The sequence below is a fragment of the Oryctolagus cuniculus genome, chromosome 2 (genome assembly GCF_964237555.1).
Source record: "Oryctolagus cuniculus chromosome 2, mOryCun1.1, whole genome shotgun sequence".
NCBI classification, from domain to species: domain Eukaryota; kingdom Metazoa; phylum Chordata; class Mammalia; order Lagomorpha; family Leporidae; genus Oryctolagus; species Oryctolagus cuniculus.
In genome coordinates, this window is record NC_091433.1 from 141,606,514 (window position 1) to 141,624,221 (window position 17,708).

The 17,708-nt window shown below is 40.7% G+C and overlaps 1 protein-coding gene across 7 annotated transcripts in view; it reads right to left on the bottom strand.

The window, feature by feature from the left end:
- The window catches only part of SANBR (SANT and BTB domain regulator of CSR), a 71,823-nt gene that overhangs the window by 34,847 nt on the left and 19,268 nt on the right, over positions 1 to 17,708 (bottom strand). For all 7 annotated transcript variants that reach the window (XM_008254366.4, XM_002709853.5, XM_070069086.1 and 4 more), the window contains 6 exons: positions 16,447 to 16,505; positions 13,878 to 14,038; positions 9,563 to 9,649; positions 9,343 to 9,453; positions 5,792 to 5,915; positions 292 to 444 (listed from right to left, as the gene is read on the bottom strand). In XM_008254366.4, coding sequence (XP_008252588.2) covers positions 292 to 444; positions 5,792 to 5,915; positions 9,343 to 9,453; positions 9,563 to 9,649; positions 13,878 to 14,038; positions 16,447 to 16,505 — 695 coding nt within the window. The remainder of the gene's footprint in view (positions 1 to 291; positions 445 to 5,791; positions 5,916 to 9,342; positions 9,454 to 9,562; positions 9,650 to 13,877; positions 14,039 to 16,446; positions 16,506 to 17,708) is intronic.

Here is a 17,708-nt window from a genome sequence, read left to right on the forward strand (position 1 = left end):
TGAGTCATATGATCCCTTATCCAACACGAAAGCCTAGAAATAATTTTTTCCTAAAATGTATAAAATAAGGTCTGAAGGAATTTAACCATCCTTACTTTGAAGACAAGATGGAGAATGGAGAAGAGGTATAACAAGGGACTTCCACTTTTCCCTATACTTATTTATGTACTGTTAGAAGTCTTTTCTATGTGGATACATAAAATGTATACTTTAAAAACAATAAAATGGGAAAAGGATTTAATAAAATGTTAGTGAAGATATAGTTACAAAAAGGCAACCTGTAAACTTCACCTTTGTAAGCTGAGTAGGGTCAAACCGAAGAACCTTTTGGTTACAGCAGGGATAAATTCCGGTGCCCACTGTGCTCAGCGAACTTGAAGCCGTAGGGTAAACCACTGTTTCTGAGTGGTACTGACAGTGTGAGAACTCAATACAGAGGAAATCCTGAAGAAAGCAAACATACAAAATCAATTTTTATTCACAGAACAAAATCATTACATCTCAAAACTATTTTACCAGGGGCCGATGCTGTGGCACGGTAGATCAATCCTCCGCCTGAGGCTCTGGCATCCCATATGGGCAGCAGTTCTAGTCCTGGCTGCCCCTCTTCCAATCCAGCTCTCTGCTGTGGCCCAGGTGCTTGGGCCCCTGCACCCACATGGAAGACTAGTAGGAGGCACCTGGCTCCTAGCTTTGGATCGGCACAGCTATGGCCGTTGCAGCTCCGTTGCAGTTGGGGGTGATCCAACAGAGGGAAGACCTTTCTGTCTCTCCCTCTCAAATAAATAAACAAAATCTTAAAAACAAAAAACAAAAAACAACTATTTTACTGAAGACCATGTACTGTGTGTCTCATTTAGATGAAATGTACAGAAAATGTGCAATCATTAAGACTCAAAGTAAATTAGTGGTTGCCATGGATTAGGGGTGAGAATGAAGTGGAAGTAAGAATGACAAAGAATCTTTTTGGAGTGATGGAAATGTACTAAAATTGAATGGTGATGACTGTTGCACACCTCTGTAAACTTATTAAAAAATCAGTGTACCTTTAATATATGAATTTATGGCATGTAATTATACTTCAATAAAGATATTTAAAGTGAAACAAAAACTACTTTTAGAAAAACTCAGATGAATTAAGCTGATCTTGATATATATTCACTTTTTTTTTTTTTTTTTTTTTTTGACAGGCAGAGTGGACAGTGAGAGAGAGAGAGACAGAGAGAAAGGTCTTCCTTTGCCGTTGGTTTACTCTGATCCGATGGCAGGAGCCAGGAGCCAGGTGCTTTTCCTGGTCTCCCATGGGGTGCAGGGCCCAAGCACTTGGGCCATCCTCCACTGCACTCCCTGGCCACAGCAGAGAGCTGGCCTGGAAGTGGGGCAACCGGGACAGAATCCGGCGCCCTGACCAGGACTAGAACCTGGTGTGCCGGCGCCGCTAGGCGGAGGATTAGCCTAGTGAGCCGCGGCGCCGGCCTATATTCACTTTTATAATTAGCTAATCACTTAAAAATTTTTCCAATAAAAATGAAATAAAATTTGCTTAGGTTGATTATTCCCTGACATTTCACTGCAGTATTATTCACACTAGCCAGAATATGGAATCAACCTAAGTGTCAATCAATGAGTGAATGGATAAAGAATATATGATACAGCCGGCGCCGCGGCTCACTAGGCTAATCCTCCGCCTAGCGGCGCCGGCACACCGGGTTCTAGTCCCGGTCGGGGCACCGGATTCTGTCCCGGTTGCCCCTCTTCCAGGCCAGCCCTCTGCTGTGGCCAGGGAGTGCAGTGGAGGATGGCCCAGGTGCTTGGGCCCTGCACCCCATGGGAGACCAGGAAAAGCACCTGGCTCCTGTCATCGGATCAGCGCGGTGCGCCGGCTGCAGCACGCCGGCCGCGGCGGCCATTGGAGGGTGAACCAACGGCAAAGGAAGACCTTTCTCTCTGTCTCTCTCTCTCACTGTCCACTCTGCCTGTAAAAAAAAATTAAAAAAAAAAAAAAAAGAATATATGATACATACACAATCAGAATATTATTCAAACTTAAAAAGAGGAGGAAATCCTGTCATTTGCAATAATGTAGACGAAGCCAGACAACATTATGTTAAGTGAAATAAGTCAGGCACAGAAAGACAAATAGTGCATGTTCTCACTTACATATGGGAGCAAAAAACTGATCTCACAGAAGTAGAGGATATAGAATAGTGGTTATTTATCAGAGTCTAGTAAGGGTATGGGGGACTGATTACAGACAGGACAGTTAATGGGTGCAGGGCAGAAGCTAGATAGGGAGGAGTAACAACTAATGTTCTATAGCACAGGATAACTATGGTTGACAACAATATTAATATTAATTATATTTGGGTTGGTACTGTGGTGTAGCAGGTAAAGCCTCCACATGGAGCACCAGCATCCCCTATGGGCGCTGGTTTGAGTCCCGGTTGTTCCACTTCCAATCCAGCTCCCTGCTAATTAACCTGGAAAGGCAGCAGATGATGGACCAAGTGCTTGGGCCCCTGCACCCACGTGGGAGACCCGGATGAAGCTCCTGGCTCCTGGCTTTGGTCTGGCCCAGCTCCAGCTGTTGTGGCCATTTGGGGAATGAACCAGCAAATGGAAAATCTCTCTCTGTCTCTCCCTCTCCTCTCTCTATAACTCTGCCTTTCAAATAAAATAAACAAATCTTTAAAAAATATATATTAATCACATTAGGCTACATAGTAATATAATTATGATATTAATTATATTAATGTTGACAATAATTGAATATTTTAAAATAATAAGTACAGAGGATTTTGAACATTCCCAACACAAGAAATAAATACCTGAAGCAACAAATACACCAATTATTCTGACTGATCATTACACACTGTGTATGTGTGCTGAAATGCCACATTATAACTCTGTAAATATATACAATCACTATTTGTCAATGAAAAATAAAAACATATTTTAGAAAGTCAGTAAGGTAAATCTTCATCATCAGTATTAATGAAAACTTCAGCATGACTTTTTTTTTTTTTTTTTTTTTTTTTTTTGACAGGCAGAGTGGACAGTGGGAGAAAGAGAGAGAGAAAGGTCTTCCTTTGCCGCAGGCGCAGGATTAGCCTATTGAGCCACAGCACCAGCTGCAGCATGACTTTTGAATTTTGAGTGAAAACACCTATCAAAGCATAATTATAAAATAGTCCAGTTTCAGAACTGTATGTAAGTTGGTAAAAAATTCAAGTACAAAAACAAAATTGACGATTATATTAACAGCAAAAAAACCAGCCCGACCACATCAAGTGCTAGTGAGATATGGGACAACCAGAACTGTTAGAGACTGTTGGCAGCAATACAGCATGGTTCAGTGACTTAAGAAAACCGTTAGGCATGATGAATGGCAAACTTACATTACATCTGCCATATAACCCAGCCATCCTATTCCTAAATAATTATCCAAGAGAAACAAAAAATCTCTGTTCACTGGAAAACTTGTCTGGAGTTGTTTACAGAAGTTCTCTTCATAATGGCCGCAAATAAGAAACATTGCAAAGGCCTTCAACCGGTGAATGAATAAGCAGTGATATAGTCTACTACTTAGCAATAAAAAAGAATATATAATAGTCTACTACTTAGCAATAAAAAAGAACTGAGACATGCAACAACATGGATCAATTCAGATCAATTTTGCTAAATGAAAGATGCTACACTCAAGAGGGTAACTGCTGCATGACTGAATCTATGCGACATTCTGGAAAAATCAAGACTATGAGACAGGAAAAGATCAGTTGTTGCCAGACTGGCATGGCAGGAAGAATTGATTAAGGGAGTACAAGGAAACGTTTTAGGGTGATGGAAATGCTATATGCTTTGAAGATGGTAGTAGTTACATCAGGGTATGCATTTAGCAAATCTTATAAAAAAGATCAATTTTAATGTATATAACATAATTAAATTTCAATAAGCATGCCTTTTCTTTTCAGAGATTTATTTACTTGTTTGAAAGACTAGGAGCTTCCTCCAGGTCTCCCACGTGGATGGCAGTACCTGCTGCTTTCCCAGGTGCACTAGCAGGATCGGAAGTAGAGCAGCTAGGATTCAAACTGGTGCCCATATGGGATGCCAGCATCACAGGCAGTGGCTTTACCTGTGACTCCACAATATTGGCCTCCCTAAACCTGATTTTTTAAATCTGAGGGAGTGCAGACAGTCTATGGTGGGACTTTGTAGCTTGAAATGTTAGTCTGATAGTTCTGATAAACTATTCTTTCTTCTTTCTACTGTAAGTAATTACCCAAGTGAAAGAAGACAATTACTGGGGCTGGCATGGTTAAGCTGCCAGCTGCGAACACTGGCATCCCATTTAGTGCCAGTCCAAGTCCTGGCTGCTCCACTTCCAATCCAGCTCTGTGCTAACATCTGGGAAAGCAGTGGAAAATGGTCTAAGACCTTGGGACCCTGAACAAGTGTGGGAAACCCAGATGGTGTTTCAGGTTCTTGGCTTCAGCTTGGCCCATCCCTGCTGTTATGGTCATTTGGAGAGTGAACCGGTGGATAGAAGACATCCCTCTATCTCTCCCTTTGTGTTAACTCTACTTTTCGAACAAATAAATAAATCTTTCTTGATGAAGAGGGGGAGCAGGAGGAGGAAGAGGAAAAGAAGAGGAAAGATTACACAGGGGGAGGAAGACTTAAGAAATCATATGTAGGGCCGGCGCCGTGGCTCACTTGGTTAATCCTCCACCTGCGGTGCCAGCATCCCATATGATCGCAGGGTTCTAGTCCCGATTGCTCCTCTTCCAGTCCAGCTCTCTGCTGTGGCCCGGGAAGGCAGTGGAGGATGGCTCAAGTACTTGGGCCCTGCACCCGCATGGGAGACCAGGAGGAAGCACCTGGCTCCTGGCTTCTGATCAGCGCAGCGCACCGGCTTTAGCGGCCATTTTGGGGGTGAACCAATGGAAAAGGAAGACCTTTCTGTCTCTCTCTCTCACTAACTCTGCTTGTCAAAATAAAAAAAAAAATCATATGTAGAAAATTTTGGATTTATACATAAGATTGATTGGAATGATTTTGACATAATAGACATCCATTCTTATAAAAGGATTTATTCTGTATTCTTTTAAATAGACAGCTTTCTTGTGCTTTTTAATATAAACTTCCTAATTAGAAAATTAACAAATATTTTTGGGATTACAATTGTTACAACAAAAAGCGTGCAAGTCAACAGCATCCTATCTGCAAAGGTGCTTCTGAATTACCACAGAATTTTATGAGCAATGGAGATAAGGTCTGGCTAGAAAAAATTAAAGGCAATAATGATTCTTTACTTTTTAACCTTTGAAAAAATGGATCTGGTCATTTAAGACTTGTTGCTTTTCTTTCTTTTTTTTTTAAAGAGTTATTTATTTATTTGAAATGTAGAGCTACAGAGAGAGAGAAGAAGGGAGGTGCATTAGCAATCAGCTGGATCAGAAGCGAAGCAGGTGGGACTTGAACTGGCACCTATAAGGGATGCCAGCACTATAGGCAGCAGTTTAAACAGCTGTGCAATAGCACATGCCCCAAGACTTGTTGCTTTTCTAAAAATTCGACAAAGCATTGACTACTTCTGCAATGAAACATAAAAAAGAAACATGGCAAGATAAATGGAGCTCGAGGCAAGCAAATTTTACAGGACACTTGCTTTTGCTACTAGTTTCTCAAAAAGACGCTGGATATTATCCAAACATATTTATTAAACAGAAGATCTGAGAGACTTGCTCTTAATGTTTGCAGGGAAGGATACTGAATTAAAAAAACTTACCTGACAACATCGTGAACAAGTCAGCCAGTTGACTGTTCCCCACAAGCGCCAATATACATCTCTCCAAGATTTTAATTCTTCAAAAAGACTATTCAAATACTCGTGAACATCCCAACTCTTATCTCTGGGAAAAGAGTCTCAATGTTACATTATTTTACAAACAAACAATATGAAGAAATGTTCTAAACTTTGTGACTTTTTCTCAAGAACATTCCCCAAATACATGTGTGGTGTGGACCACACAGAAAGGTAAATAAAATTTACTTGGGGGTTTGTTTACTATGTGGACAAATGAACAAGGTATGAAAAGCTGAATGCCAAACTATTTTGCTAAGCTAGTAAAAGGATTATTAATTAAACATAGCTTGATTGGACCATCAGTTGGGACTTACACATACGCCATTAAATGGAAACTTTATTCTAACTGTATATAAGACAGGTCATTATTAATTATTGGTGATTCTAAGCATTTAATTAGTATATTACTTCTTTGCATTATTTGCAAATCATGTTTTCTAGTAATTGAGTGATATAATATTATACAATCAGGCTTTGATAATCCAGATTTTAAATAACAATATAAAGTTAAAAAAATAAAGGTTTAAAACTACATTTGCTATGATCAAAATAATTCCAATTTCTATTCAAACCCCTGTTTTAATCTTTTCTAAGTTTTACTATCATGCTTAGCTCAACATGTAACAAAATGTCATCATGTTTATTACAAATTAGGCACATTTAACTAAAGTTATTTAAAGACAAATTTTTGTTTGCATCAACTGCTGACTTATAGGAAAATACTTTGAAAAAAACAACAAAAATAGATGTTCACGTTAATATCCATTACTTTTTTCACATACTAATATTCATGCTTATTGTTGTCAGAATGAAAGTAGTTTTCAAAAAAATCATGACAAAAAAGTATGAAATTACAGGTGCTTACAGTAACTAGTGAAGATTGTGTAATTATTGTACTGATAGAAAAAACACAACATATTAAGGTTGACTGTACTATTAACACTAAGGGCAATTAAAAATTTCCTTGTATTTGTTTTTAATGTTTCACTTATGAAATATCACTTATATATTGTAATAAAAATGTTATATATTTCTTTTTTTTAAATTTTATTTATTTATTTATTTATTTATTTTTGACAGGCAGAGTGGACAGTGAGAGAGAGAGACAGAGAGAAAGGTCCTCCTTTGCCATTGGTTCACCCTCCAATGGCCGCCGCCCCCGGTGCACCGCGCTGATCCGATGGCAGGAGCCAGGTGCTTCTCCTGGTCTCCCATGGGGTGCAGGGCCCAAGCACTTGGGCCATCCTCCACTGCACTCCCTGGCCACAGCAGAGAGCTGGCCTGGAAGAGGGGCAACTGGGACAGAATCCGGCGCCCCGACCGGGACTAGAACCCAGTGTGCCGGCGTCGCAAGGCAGAGGATTAGCCTATTGAGCCATGGCGCCAGCCAAAAATGCTATATATTTCTAATACAGAAAAAAGAACAAGCAAAAAAACTTAAAACTATCACACAATACTATCATTCAAAGGTAACACCAAAATTAACATTTTAGGGAGCTTGTTTCCAGTTTTGATTTATATACTATATTTTTCACTTATTTTACTACTTTCTATGTAAGTATATACATATATACATATGCTTTTTATTTATTTTTCATTTTATTTGAAAGGCAGAGAGACACAGAGAAGAGAGAGAAGGAGATAGAGATTTCCTATCAGCTGGTTCATTCCCCAAATGCTTGCAACAGCCAGGAATGGGCTGGACTGAAGCCAGGAGCCTGGAACTCAATCTGGGTCTCCTATGTGGGCGGCAGGAATCCAAATACTTGAATCATCACCTACTGCCTCCCAGAGTGTGCATTTACAGGAGGCGGGAATCCAAAGTAGAGCCAGTACTTGAACCCAATGGAATGTGGGGATCCCACACAGTATCTTTACTATTTGTCAGATGCCTGCTCCTACAACATAATTCGTAAAGGCTGTATATTAAGAGTTGACTACAGGTGTTTTATAGAAATATACTACTGCTACAGATATACTGGATATATTTTAGTCCACTTAATCATTCAGGTTTCTGCTTTCCTGAGACATTATGCCAACTTACTTGCTTTAAACATATATGGGAATTATTATATATATTATATATGAATGGAATATTAATAGTATCCAAGTATAAGGAAAAATTAAATTATGGAGGGGCTGGCAAGGCACAGTGGGTTAAGCCATTGCTTGTGATGCTTGCTACCCATAAAGTGACAGTCGAGTCCAAGCTACTCAGCTTCTAATCTAGCTTCCTACTAAGGTGCCTAGGAAGGTAGCAGAAGATGGTCCAAGTCCTTGGGCCCCTGTTACCCATGGCAGTTCTTGGCTCCTAGCTTCAGCCTGGCCCAGACCTGCCTGTTGCAGCCATGTAGGTGTGAACCAACAGACAGAAAAATTTCCTTCTCCCTCTCTTAGATGCTCTGCCCTTCAAACAAATAAACAAAGCTTTTTAAAAACTACATAATGGAAAAATCTAATATCAAAAACAATTTTCTTCAATCACTAAAATTCTCCTGAAAGTAATTTTGGTTCTCTTGTAGAATTCAATATATTTATGCAGGGGGTGTTAGTATTGTGCAGGTTAAATTGTTGCCAGCAACGCCAGCATCCCACATGAGTGCAAGTTCAAGTTCTAGTTGTTCCACTTCTAGTTCACCTCCTTGCCTGGGCCTCTGTCTGCCATGTGGGAGATCTAGATGGAATTCCAGACTCCTGGTTTCAGCCTGGCCCAGTTCTAGCTGTTGAGACCATTTGTGAACTGAACCAATGGATGTTTCTGTCTCTCTATGTAACTGCCTTTCAAATAAATAAACCTTTAAAAAATTTATGTAGATAACTAAAATCTGTTAATGAACAAAAAGTTTTAATGGTACTGATCACAACATCTTTCAAGACTAATATTGGGCCATCCTCCACTGCCTTCCCGGGCCACAGCAGAGAGCTGGACTGGAAGAGGAGCCACCGGGACAGAATCTGGCACCCCGACCGGGATTAGAACCCGAGGTACCGGCGCCGCAGGCGGAGGATTAGCCAAGGCTCAGCGCTGACCCCTCACTTTGTTTTAAAAGTAGCACTTTGCGAGGGCGGCGCCATGGCTCACTTGGTTAATTCTCCACCTGCGGCGCCGGCATCCCATATAGGTTTTGGGTTCTAGTCCTGGTTGCTCCTCTTCCAGTCCAGCTGGCAGTGGAGGATGGCCCAAGTGCTTGGGCCCCTGCACCTGCATGGGAGACCAGGAGGAAGCACCTGGCTCCTGGCTTCGGATCGACGTAGCTCCGCCATAGCGACCATTTTGGGGGGTGAACCAATGGAAGGAAGACCTTTCTGTCTCTCTCACTGTCTAACTCTATCTGTTAAATCAAAAAAAAAAAAAAAAAAAAAAAGTAGCACCTTACTAAAAGATTTTATCTTATTCCTTAGAAGAGTAGTGACGCTTTTATAAATACACTAGAAATTCACATTAAAAAGCAATATTTTAATCTTTACTACACCTTATGTGAATATAGATGATATTTCCATGTCGATCCACATTGATTTTTCCAGGAATGCAAGGAATTCTTCTTTCTGTTTCTTTTGTTAAAAGTTTCTTACACAAACAGCATCTATAACACAAAGAAGATACAAAAATCCAAGAAGAAAATTTTGAATGCATTGAATTTAAAAATCTAGCTATTTTATAGAACATGCTGGAGAAAAATTACATTACTGTACCTATATAAAGTTGCTGCATTACTCCGCGAATCTGGATTCAAGTAGTCAGTGTCAAATAATCTTTCAATCTTCTTACAAAAAAGTTTACTATTACCAACAAATAAAAAACAAATTAATTCTCTGTATGTACTTTATTAAACTTACTTTACAGTGATGAAAATAAACACTGACCTATTTGTACCTGCATACAGTAAAATGAACTAATCCTTAAAGAGACGAACTCTTGGGGCTTATAATACATTTTTGATATTTTAAGAAAACAAACTTACTAGTGAGAGCTGCCTGATCTATTTCTAACAGAAATATTATTGATAAATATCTACCTTTCCCTCGGTTCTTAAACCACAATATTCAAAATTAAAGATTTCGAGAATTTAACAATCTGGGACTACCAAAAACTAGGTATGTGATTTTTAACATCTTATTTATCATCTCTGAACCTGTTTTCTTTCTTTTTTTAAAAAGATTTATTTTATTTATTTGAAAGAGTTACAGAGAGAGGTAGAGGGAGAGAGGGAGAGGACTTCCATCCGCTGGTTCACTCCCTAGATGGCTGCAACGGCTGGAGCTGCGCCAAGCCGAAGCCAGGAGCCAGGAGTTTCTTCTGGGTCGCCCACGTGGGTGCAGGGGCTCAAGGACTTAGGCCATCTTCAACTGCTATCTTAGGCCACAGCAGAGAGCTGGAGCTGCGCCGAGCCGAAGCCAGGAGCCAGGAGTTTCTTCTGGGTCGCCCACGTGGGTGCAGGGGCTCAAGGACTTAGGCCATCTTCTACTGCTATCTTAGGCCACAGCAGAGAGCTGGATCGGAAGAGGAGCAGCTGGGTCTCAAACCGGTGCCCACATGGGATGCTGGCGCTTCAGGCCAGGGCGTTAACTTGCTGCGCCACAGCGTCAGCCCCGAACCTGTTTTCTCCTTTACAAAATATGACTAATGATTCCAAACTCTTAAATGTCTATGAGGGGTAAATTATATGGTTCTACAGGGTGCCAGGCATAGGGCACAGGGTTAAGCAGTCAAAAAGTATTAACCATATTATTATGTATACTATTCATATAACTGAACTTGAAGTCTTATACATATATTATTAATTCCAAATGTACATCCTGACTACCTTCATTTTTCCTAGATGTTTGCTGCTATTAAAGGCCAAGTCTGGGTTTATGGTTCTATTCTCATTTTCAAGTGGCTAGCTCTTGAATAATTCCTTTCTATCTCATTCCCATTAAGGACTAAATTCTTAGATAATCCCCTGCATTACCAATGTCTTTCTCTAATGGATCATCCTGATTAGCATATAAATATAATCTAGTACTTCCCCATTTTTTGGGAAAGATTTATTTATTTGAAAGGCAGAGTTACAGAGAGAGAGAGAGAGAGATGGAGGGAGGGAGGGAGGGAGGAAGGGAGGGAGAAACAGAGAGAGATCATCCATCAGTTGATTCATCCCCATCCCCTAAATGACCTTGATGGTCAGGACTGAGCCAGGCCAAATATGGGAGCCTGGAACTCCATCAGGGTCTCCCACGTGGTACAGGGGCCCAAGCACTTGGGCCATCTTCTGCTGCTTTCCGAGGCACAACAGCAGGGAGCTGGATTGGAAGTGGAGCAGCCAGGACTCGAATCAGTGTTCAGATGGGATGCCAGCCTCACAAGCAACAGCTTAACCTATTGTACTACATCAGTTTCACAGTACCTCCTTAAAACACACACACACACACACACAAAAAAAAAAAAACCCTCCCCACCTATCCCCAATAGTGACTGCTAAAATTTTCAGCAGACTAAATATCTGGAAAAATGTTTACTAAATGCCAACTGGCTATATCTCCATCCCCAGTGTTCCACACACTTGGTCACCTAATTGCTTTCCCTCCCTGGAAATACTCCATCCTTTTCTCTCCCTTCTACTTTCAGCTCCTCTTCCTCTTCAGGTCCCTCAAAAGCTGTTTCTCTGTTGAACCTCTAAATATTGGGTAACCTTTATCAACACTCTCTTGCTAACAATTAGAAAATGAAGTGAGACTAGCACTATAACCTTAAAAATTAAATGCCTAGGAATAAATTTTATTTTTTAAAAAAAGATAAAAGCTTTTGCACCAAAAACTCTAAAATATTGCTGAAAAAAATTTGGGACTGGCATTGTGTATAGTGAGCAGGTGAAGCCACCACCTGTGAAATGGCATCCCAGTTCAAGTCCTGGCTGCTCCACTTCTGATCCAGCTCCCTGCTAATACACCTGGGAAGCAGTGGAAGATGGCCCAAGTGCTTGGGCCCCTCACCCACTTCAGATACCTGGAAGCTCCTGGCTTCAGCCTGGGCCAGTGCAAGTCATTGTGGCCATTTGGGGGAATGAGCCAGTGGATGGAGGATCTCTCTCTTTCTCTGTACTCTTTCAAATAAATAAATAAATCTTTTTTAAAAATTTAAAGACTAGGAGCAGGCAATTGTGGTGCAGCAGTTTAAGCTGCCACTTGTGATGTCAGCATCCCAGAAGAGTGCTGGTTCCAGCTCCAGCTGTTCCACTTCTAATCCCGCTCTCTGCTAATGCACCTGGACAAGCAGCAGCAGAAGGCTGAGTGCCTGGGTCCCCACCTCCCACATGGGTGACCCGGATAGAGTTCCAGGCGGTTTCAACTGAGGCCGTAATGGTTGCAGCCATTTCAGGAGTGAACCAGTGTATGGAATCAATCTCTCTCCATCTCTCTCTCTGTAACTCTATCTTTCATATAAATACATAAATCTTTAAAAAACATTAAAGAGGGGCCGGCGCTGCGGCATAGTGGGTAAAGCCACCACCTGCATTGTGGGCATCCCATATGGACGCCAGTTCAAGACCCGGCTGCTCCACTTCCAATCCAGCTCTCTGCTATGGCCTAGGAAAGCAGTAAGCGGAGGGACATACTTTTTAGGAACAAGTTAAATCTTCCTATATTAATCTACACATTCAATGTTTAACTCAAATTCCAGTAGGTTTGTGTCTGGGAAAGAGAATAGGCAAGTTGATTGTAAAATTTACATAGAGGGGTAGGTGTTTAGCCTAGCGATTAAGATACCCCGTGTCCCACACAAGAGTGCCTGGCTTCAGTTCCAGCTTCCTGCTAATATGGACCCAGCGAGGAAGCAGCAATGGTTCAAGTAGTTAGGTTCCTGCCACCTAGGTGGGAGATATAGACTGAGTTCCTAGTACCCAAATTTGGCCCTGGACCAGCCCTGGCTGCTGTAGGCATTTTAGAAATGAATCAGCAAATGGGAGCTCTTGCAAAGAAATAAAATTTTCTGCCTTGCAAAGAAATGAAATTTTTAAAAAATTTTAAATTTATACGAAATGCAAAAGACATATAATGGCCAGGACAGCAGTCTTGAAGAAAGGCAAAGCTACAACAATTAGATTATATAAAACTATTATATTACTGATAGAACAGAGAAATCAACAACAAAATGGGGAATGCAGAAATGGACTTCACATGTAGTCACCTGCTTTTAGGGAAAGGATGGTCTTCTGACCATACTCATATGGTGCTGTGCTAAGCACATATCTATTTGGGGGAAAAAATGAATGTTGAACCTTACCTCATACCACACAAAAACATTCACTAAAGATGAATAATAATTTTTTAAAAAGCCAGGAAAATATCTTCACTATTTTAAGGTAGACAAAGATTTCTTGAACAGGACACAGCAAACACTAACTATCGACTCCCCTAGGAAATCCCATCCAATTCCATGGTTTCAAACCTCACCCATGTTTAAATTTATTTCTTTTTATTTTTTAAGGATTTATTCATTTGAGAGGTAGTGTTACAGACAGAGAGAGGGAGAGACAGAAAGTGTGGTCTTCTAACTGCTGGCTCACTCCCTAAATGGCCACAATGGCTGAAGCCAATCTGACCCGAAGCCAGGAGCCAGGGGCTTCTTTTGGGTCTTTCATGTGGGTGCAGGGGCCTAAGCACTTGGGCCATCTTCCACTATTTTCCCTGGCCATAGTGGAGAGTTGGATCGCAAGTGGAGTGGCTGGGACTCGAACCAGCACCCATATGGGATGCTGGCACTGCAGGCGGCTGCTTTACCTGCTATACCACAGCACTGGCCCTTCTAAGTAAGTTCTAATGTAACTTACTACTGTCATCTGCTCATATAGTCACTATACAAAATACTTTTTATCTTGAGCTGTTGGCTCTGTAAATTGCACTTTACTGAAATAAAATAGAAATACATTTCTAAATATATTCTAACAATAGAATTTCAAGAAAATAAAATAGGAATAAATTTCTTAAAACAGTAACAGTAGGTTCAAAATTAAATTTTAAAAGTTACCTCCTAAACTTATCTTTTTTATCCTTTAAATCATCAACTTCATTGTGTGTGAACAGATCTGCTATACGTGTAAGAAGATTTGCATTAATACAGTTCATGTTGCATGGGGTAGCTACTATAGCATTCATATTTTTGTGGCAATATTCAATACATTGTTCAACCTAAAAAAAGAGAACACAAAATAATGTTGAAAAAAGTAGCACCAAGGGTAATGTCACAGCAATACTTTTGAACATTAAATTCATTAGCAGCCTAATCCACATATTGCTAGCTAACTAGGTTTTACCTACTTGGTTAATCTACACTGTTCAAACTGGTGCAGCTGGTCCAATCTGTGAAAACATACATACAGATTTGGGGAGTGAACCAGCAGATGGAAAATTTCCCTCTCTCTCTGTCTCTCCCTCTCTAACTCTGCCTTTCAAATAAATAAATCTTTTATAAATATGTGCAACAATAATTCATCTTTCATGGTTTTGACAGGTACGAATCTTGGTCTACACACTCAGGTGGAAAGGCTAGGTGATTTCCTGTAATTAAACTTAGTTATAATTTTTTTTTTTTTTTTTTTGACAGGCAAAGTGGACAATGAGAGAGAGAGACAGAGAGAAAGGTCTTCCTTTGCCGTTGGTTCACCCTCCAATGGCCCCCGCGGCCGGAGTGCTGCGGCCGGCGCACCGCGCTGATCCGATGGCAGGAGCCAGGTACTTATCCTGGTCTCCCATGCGGGTGCAGGGCCCAAGGACTTGGGCCATCCTCCACTGCACTCGCTGGCCACAGCAGAGAGCTGGCCTGGAAGAGGGGCAACCGGGACAGAATCCGGCGCCCCGACTGGGACTAGAACCTGGTGTGCCGGCGCCGCAAGGAGGAGGATTAGCCTAGTGAGCCGCGGCGCTGGCCAAACTTAGTTATAATTTTAAGCCTCCATTTCTCTGGATAGTCCAAGTAAAATTTCAGTCAACTAAGGGTTTTCTCAGTTTTACTGGGTTTGCTCTCTGATTTTCTCCTTCTCTCTTCAAACTGAGGTACATTTACTTTAACAGTAAAGAGGATAAATCATGTATTCTCCCAAAATGTTTTACTTTTGGCATAAAAGTTATTTTTAGGGCTTAAATTTTAAAACTTTAAAAAGATCCTCAAAGGGTAAGGACTCTTTCAGTTTCTGTTTTTCTTCTGTAGCCATTCCCTAAAGCAAGTCGTACCAGATGGCTAAATGAGCAGGGTTAGGGAGTGGAAAGAAAAGCTCCAAATAATCAAATAGGAAAACTTCATATCTGCCAATATAGCAAAGGAATATTCTTCCCTGTAGAATTTTACCAGGAGCTAAAAGCAGATATTTAAGTATTAACCACAAAATCATAAAACATCATGTGAATGATGAAGAAACAAAAAATAAAAATAAAAATGTTAGAGCTTGAAATATATATGTGTATACTGAACTTTGTTTCATCCAATACACTTAAGCAACAGACATCTACTTCTGTGATACACAAAATTATGTTGTTTAATAGTTGGATATTTGGTCTTTATTCACTGAACTATATGAAAGACAGATATAAACATGCTTGAAGAAGTTATTTAAATAGCAAAACAAATATATTCCAATTAATTTTCATTTAATTTCGTTGTAGGGCAAAACCTCTTTTGGGGCAAAGTCAATTCTGTATACTCCTTGAGCACTGTTCACTTTATAGGCACAACAAACAAATAATACATACTACTATACTAGTCTTAACCTCTTACCAACAAAACAAAGTACTCCCTAAGCAGAAATTTATTCTAATGACATTATATTCTTGAATTAATAACCACTTTATTAAGATTTTTAGAATTTTCTAGACACTTGAAGAAAAAAAATCAAGTGAATAGACGAGCATTACTTTTCTATTAATACTAACAAAGCAGGTGCTTGGCCTAGGGGTTAAACTGCCAGTCAGGAAGGTCACATCCCACTTCGGAGTGCCTAGGTTAAGTTTTAGCTCTGCTTCTGATTCCAGCTTCTTGCTAATGAGCATCCTGGGAGGCAGCAGGTGATGGCTCAAGCAGCTGGATCCCTGTCATCCACATGGAAGATTCAGCTTGGGTTCCCAGTTCCTGGTTTCAGCATGGCTTGGCCCTAGCCGTTGTGGACATTTGGGGAGTGAACCAATGGATGGGGGCTCTCCCTGCCTCTCAAAATAAATAAAGAAATAAAATTTGGCCGGCGCTGCGACTCAGTAGGCTAATCCTCTGCCTTGCGGCGCCAGCACACCGGGTTCTAGTTCCGGTCGGGGCGCCAGATTCTGTCCCGGTTGCCCCTCTTCCAGGCCAGCTCTCTGCTGTGGCCCGGGAGTGCAGTGGAGGATGGCCCAAGTACTTGGGCCCTGCACCCGCATAGGAGACCAGGATGAGTACCTGGCTCCTGCCATCGGATCAGTGCGGTGCGCCGGCCGCGGCGACCCTTGGAGGGTGAACCAATGGCAAAAGGAAGACCTTTCTCTCTGTCTCTTTCTCTCACTGTCCACTCTGCCTGTCAAAAAAATAAATAAATAAATAAAATAAAATAAAAAAAAATTTAATAAGTACTTACCAATGAATCCATTTTCAAAAACTCTGAAGATATAAGAATTGAAATGACATTTCCTGGCTCTAAAAAACAAGAGAGAAAAAAATAAAAATTTTCTTTTGATTTGTATTTCAGTCTCCTGAGAACAGGCTCCTTTTCACGTTAAAGCGAATGTACTTTCATAAAGACAATTTAATATAAACTTTATAAGCCATATAGCTTACAAATAGTTACAAAAAAGAAAATTCAGTGTTAAAACTAAGAGTATAAAGAATACACATAGTAAATTTGTCCTGAAATGGGATTCATATCAAGTAATAGAATTCAGGACACAGGGGACGGGGTGGGGGAGGGTGTCTAGGTTTGCAATGCCCATAAACACATGCAAAAGTCAAAGTAAAGAAATTTAAAAAAATGATTAATGAGCACACTTGTAAGTGAAGTTATTTAAAAAGGAGTTCAACGTTTGTTACAGAATAGTTTAGTTATTTTTTAAAATTATTTTTAAAGATTTTTATTTATTTGGCAGGTAGAGTTACAGACAGTGAGAGAGGCAAAGAAAGGTCTTCCTTCCGTTTGTTCACTCCCCAAATGGCTGCAACGGCCGGAGCTACGCCGATCTGAAGCCAGGAGCCAGGTGCTTCCTCCTGGTCTCCCATGTGGGTGCAGGGGCCCAAGCACTTGGGCCATCTTCTACTGCTTTCCCAGGCCACAGCAGACAGCTGGACTGGAAGAGGAGCAACTGGGACTTGAACCCAGTGCCCATATGGGATGCCGCAGGCGGAGGATTAACCTACTGCACCACAGCGCCGGCACCATGAATAGTTAATTTAAAAAGATCCTGAGAGGTAAAAAATTTCCCCCTGCAGAAATGTCAGCCTTCAGGCACACAGAGCAGGAAAGAGGGTGACGCCTGATATGGTAGTGTGAGTATACCTGTCATCTCCCATGAGGCATATTTAAGAAAAAGGAAATATTGTAATGTTTCCACCACTACAACACAATAACAATTCTTCTAAATGCTTAGTACTAGCAATTTTTCCTGTACTAGGAAGACAATGTTTAAAATAAGTGATCCCAATCTTTCACTAAATAACAATTTTAGATTAAACCTTCTCAAAATAGGAATGGTGAACTCAGGGAAAAGGCAGCTGGCAGGGCCAGTGTTGTGGTTAAAACGCAATCTGCAGTGCCGGCATCCCATATGGGCACTGGTTCGAGACCTGGCTGCTCTACTTCTGATTCAGCTCTCTGCTATGGTGGGAAAGCAGTGGCAGATGGCCCAA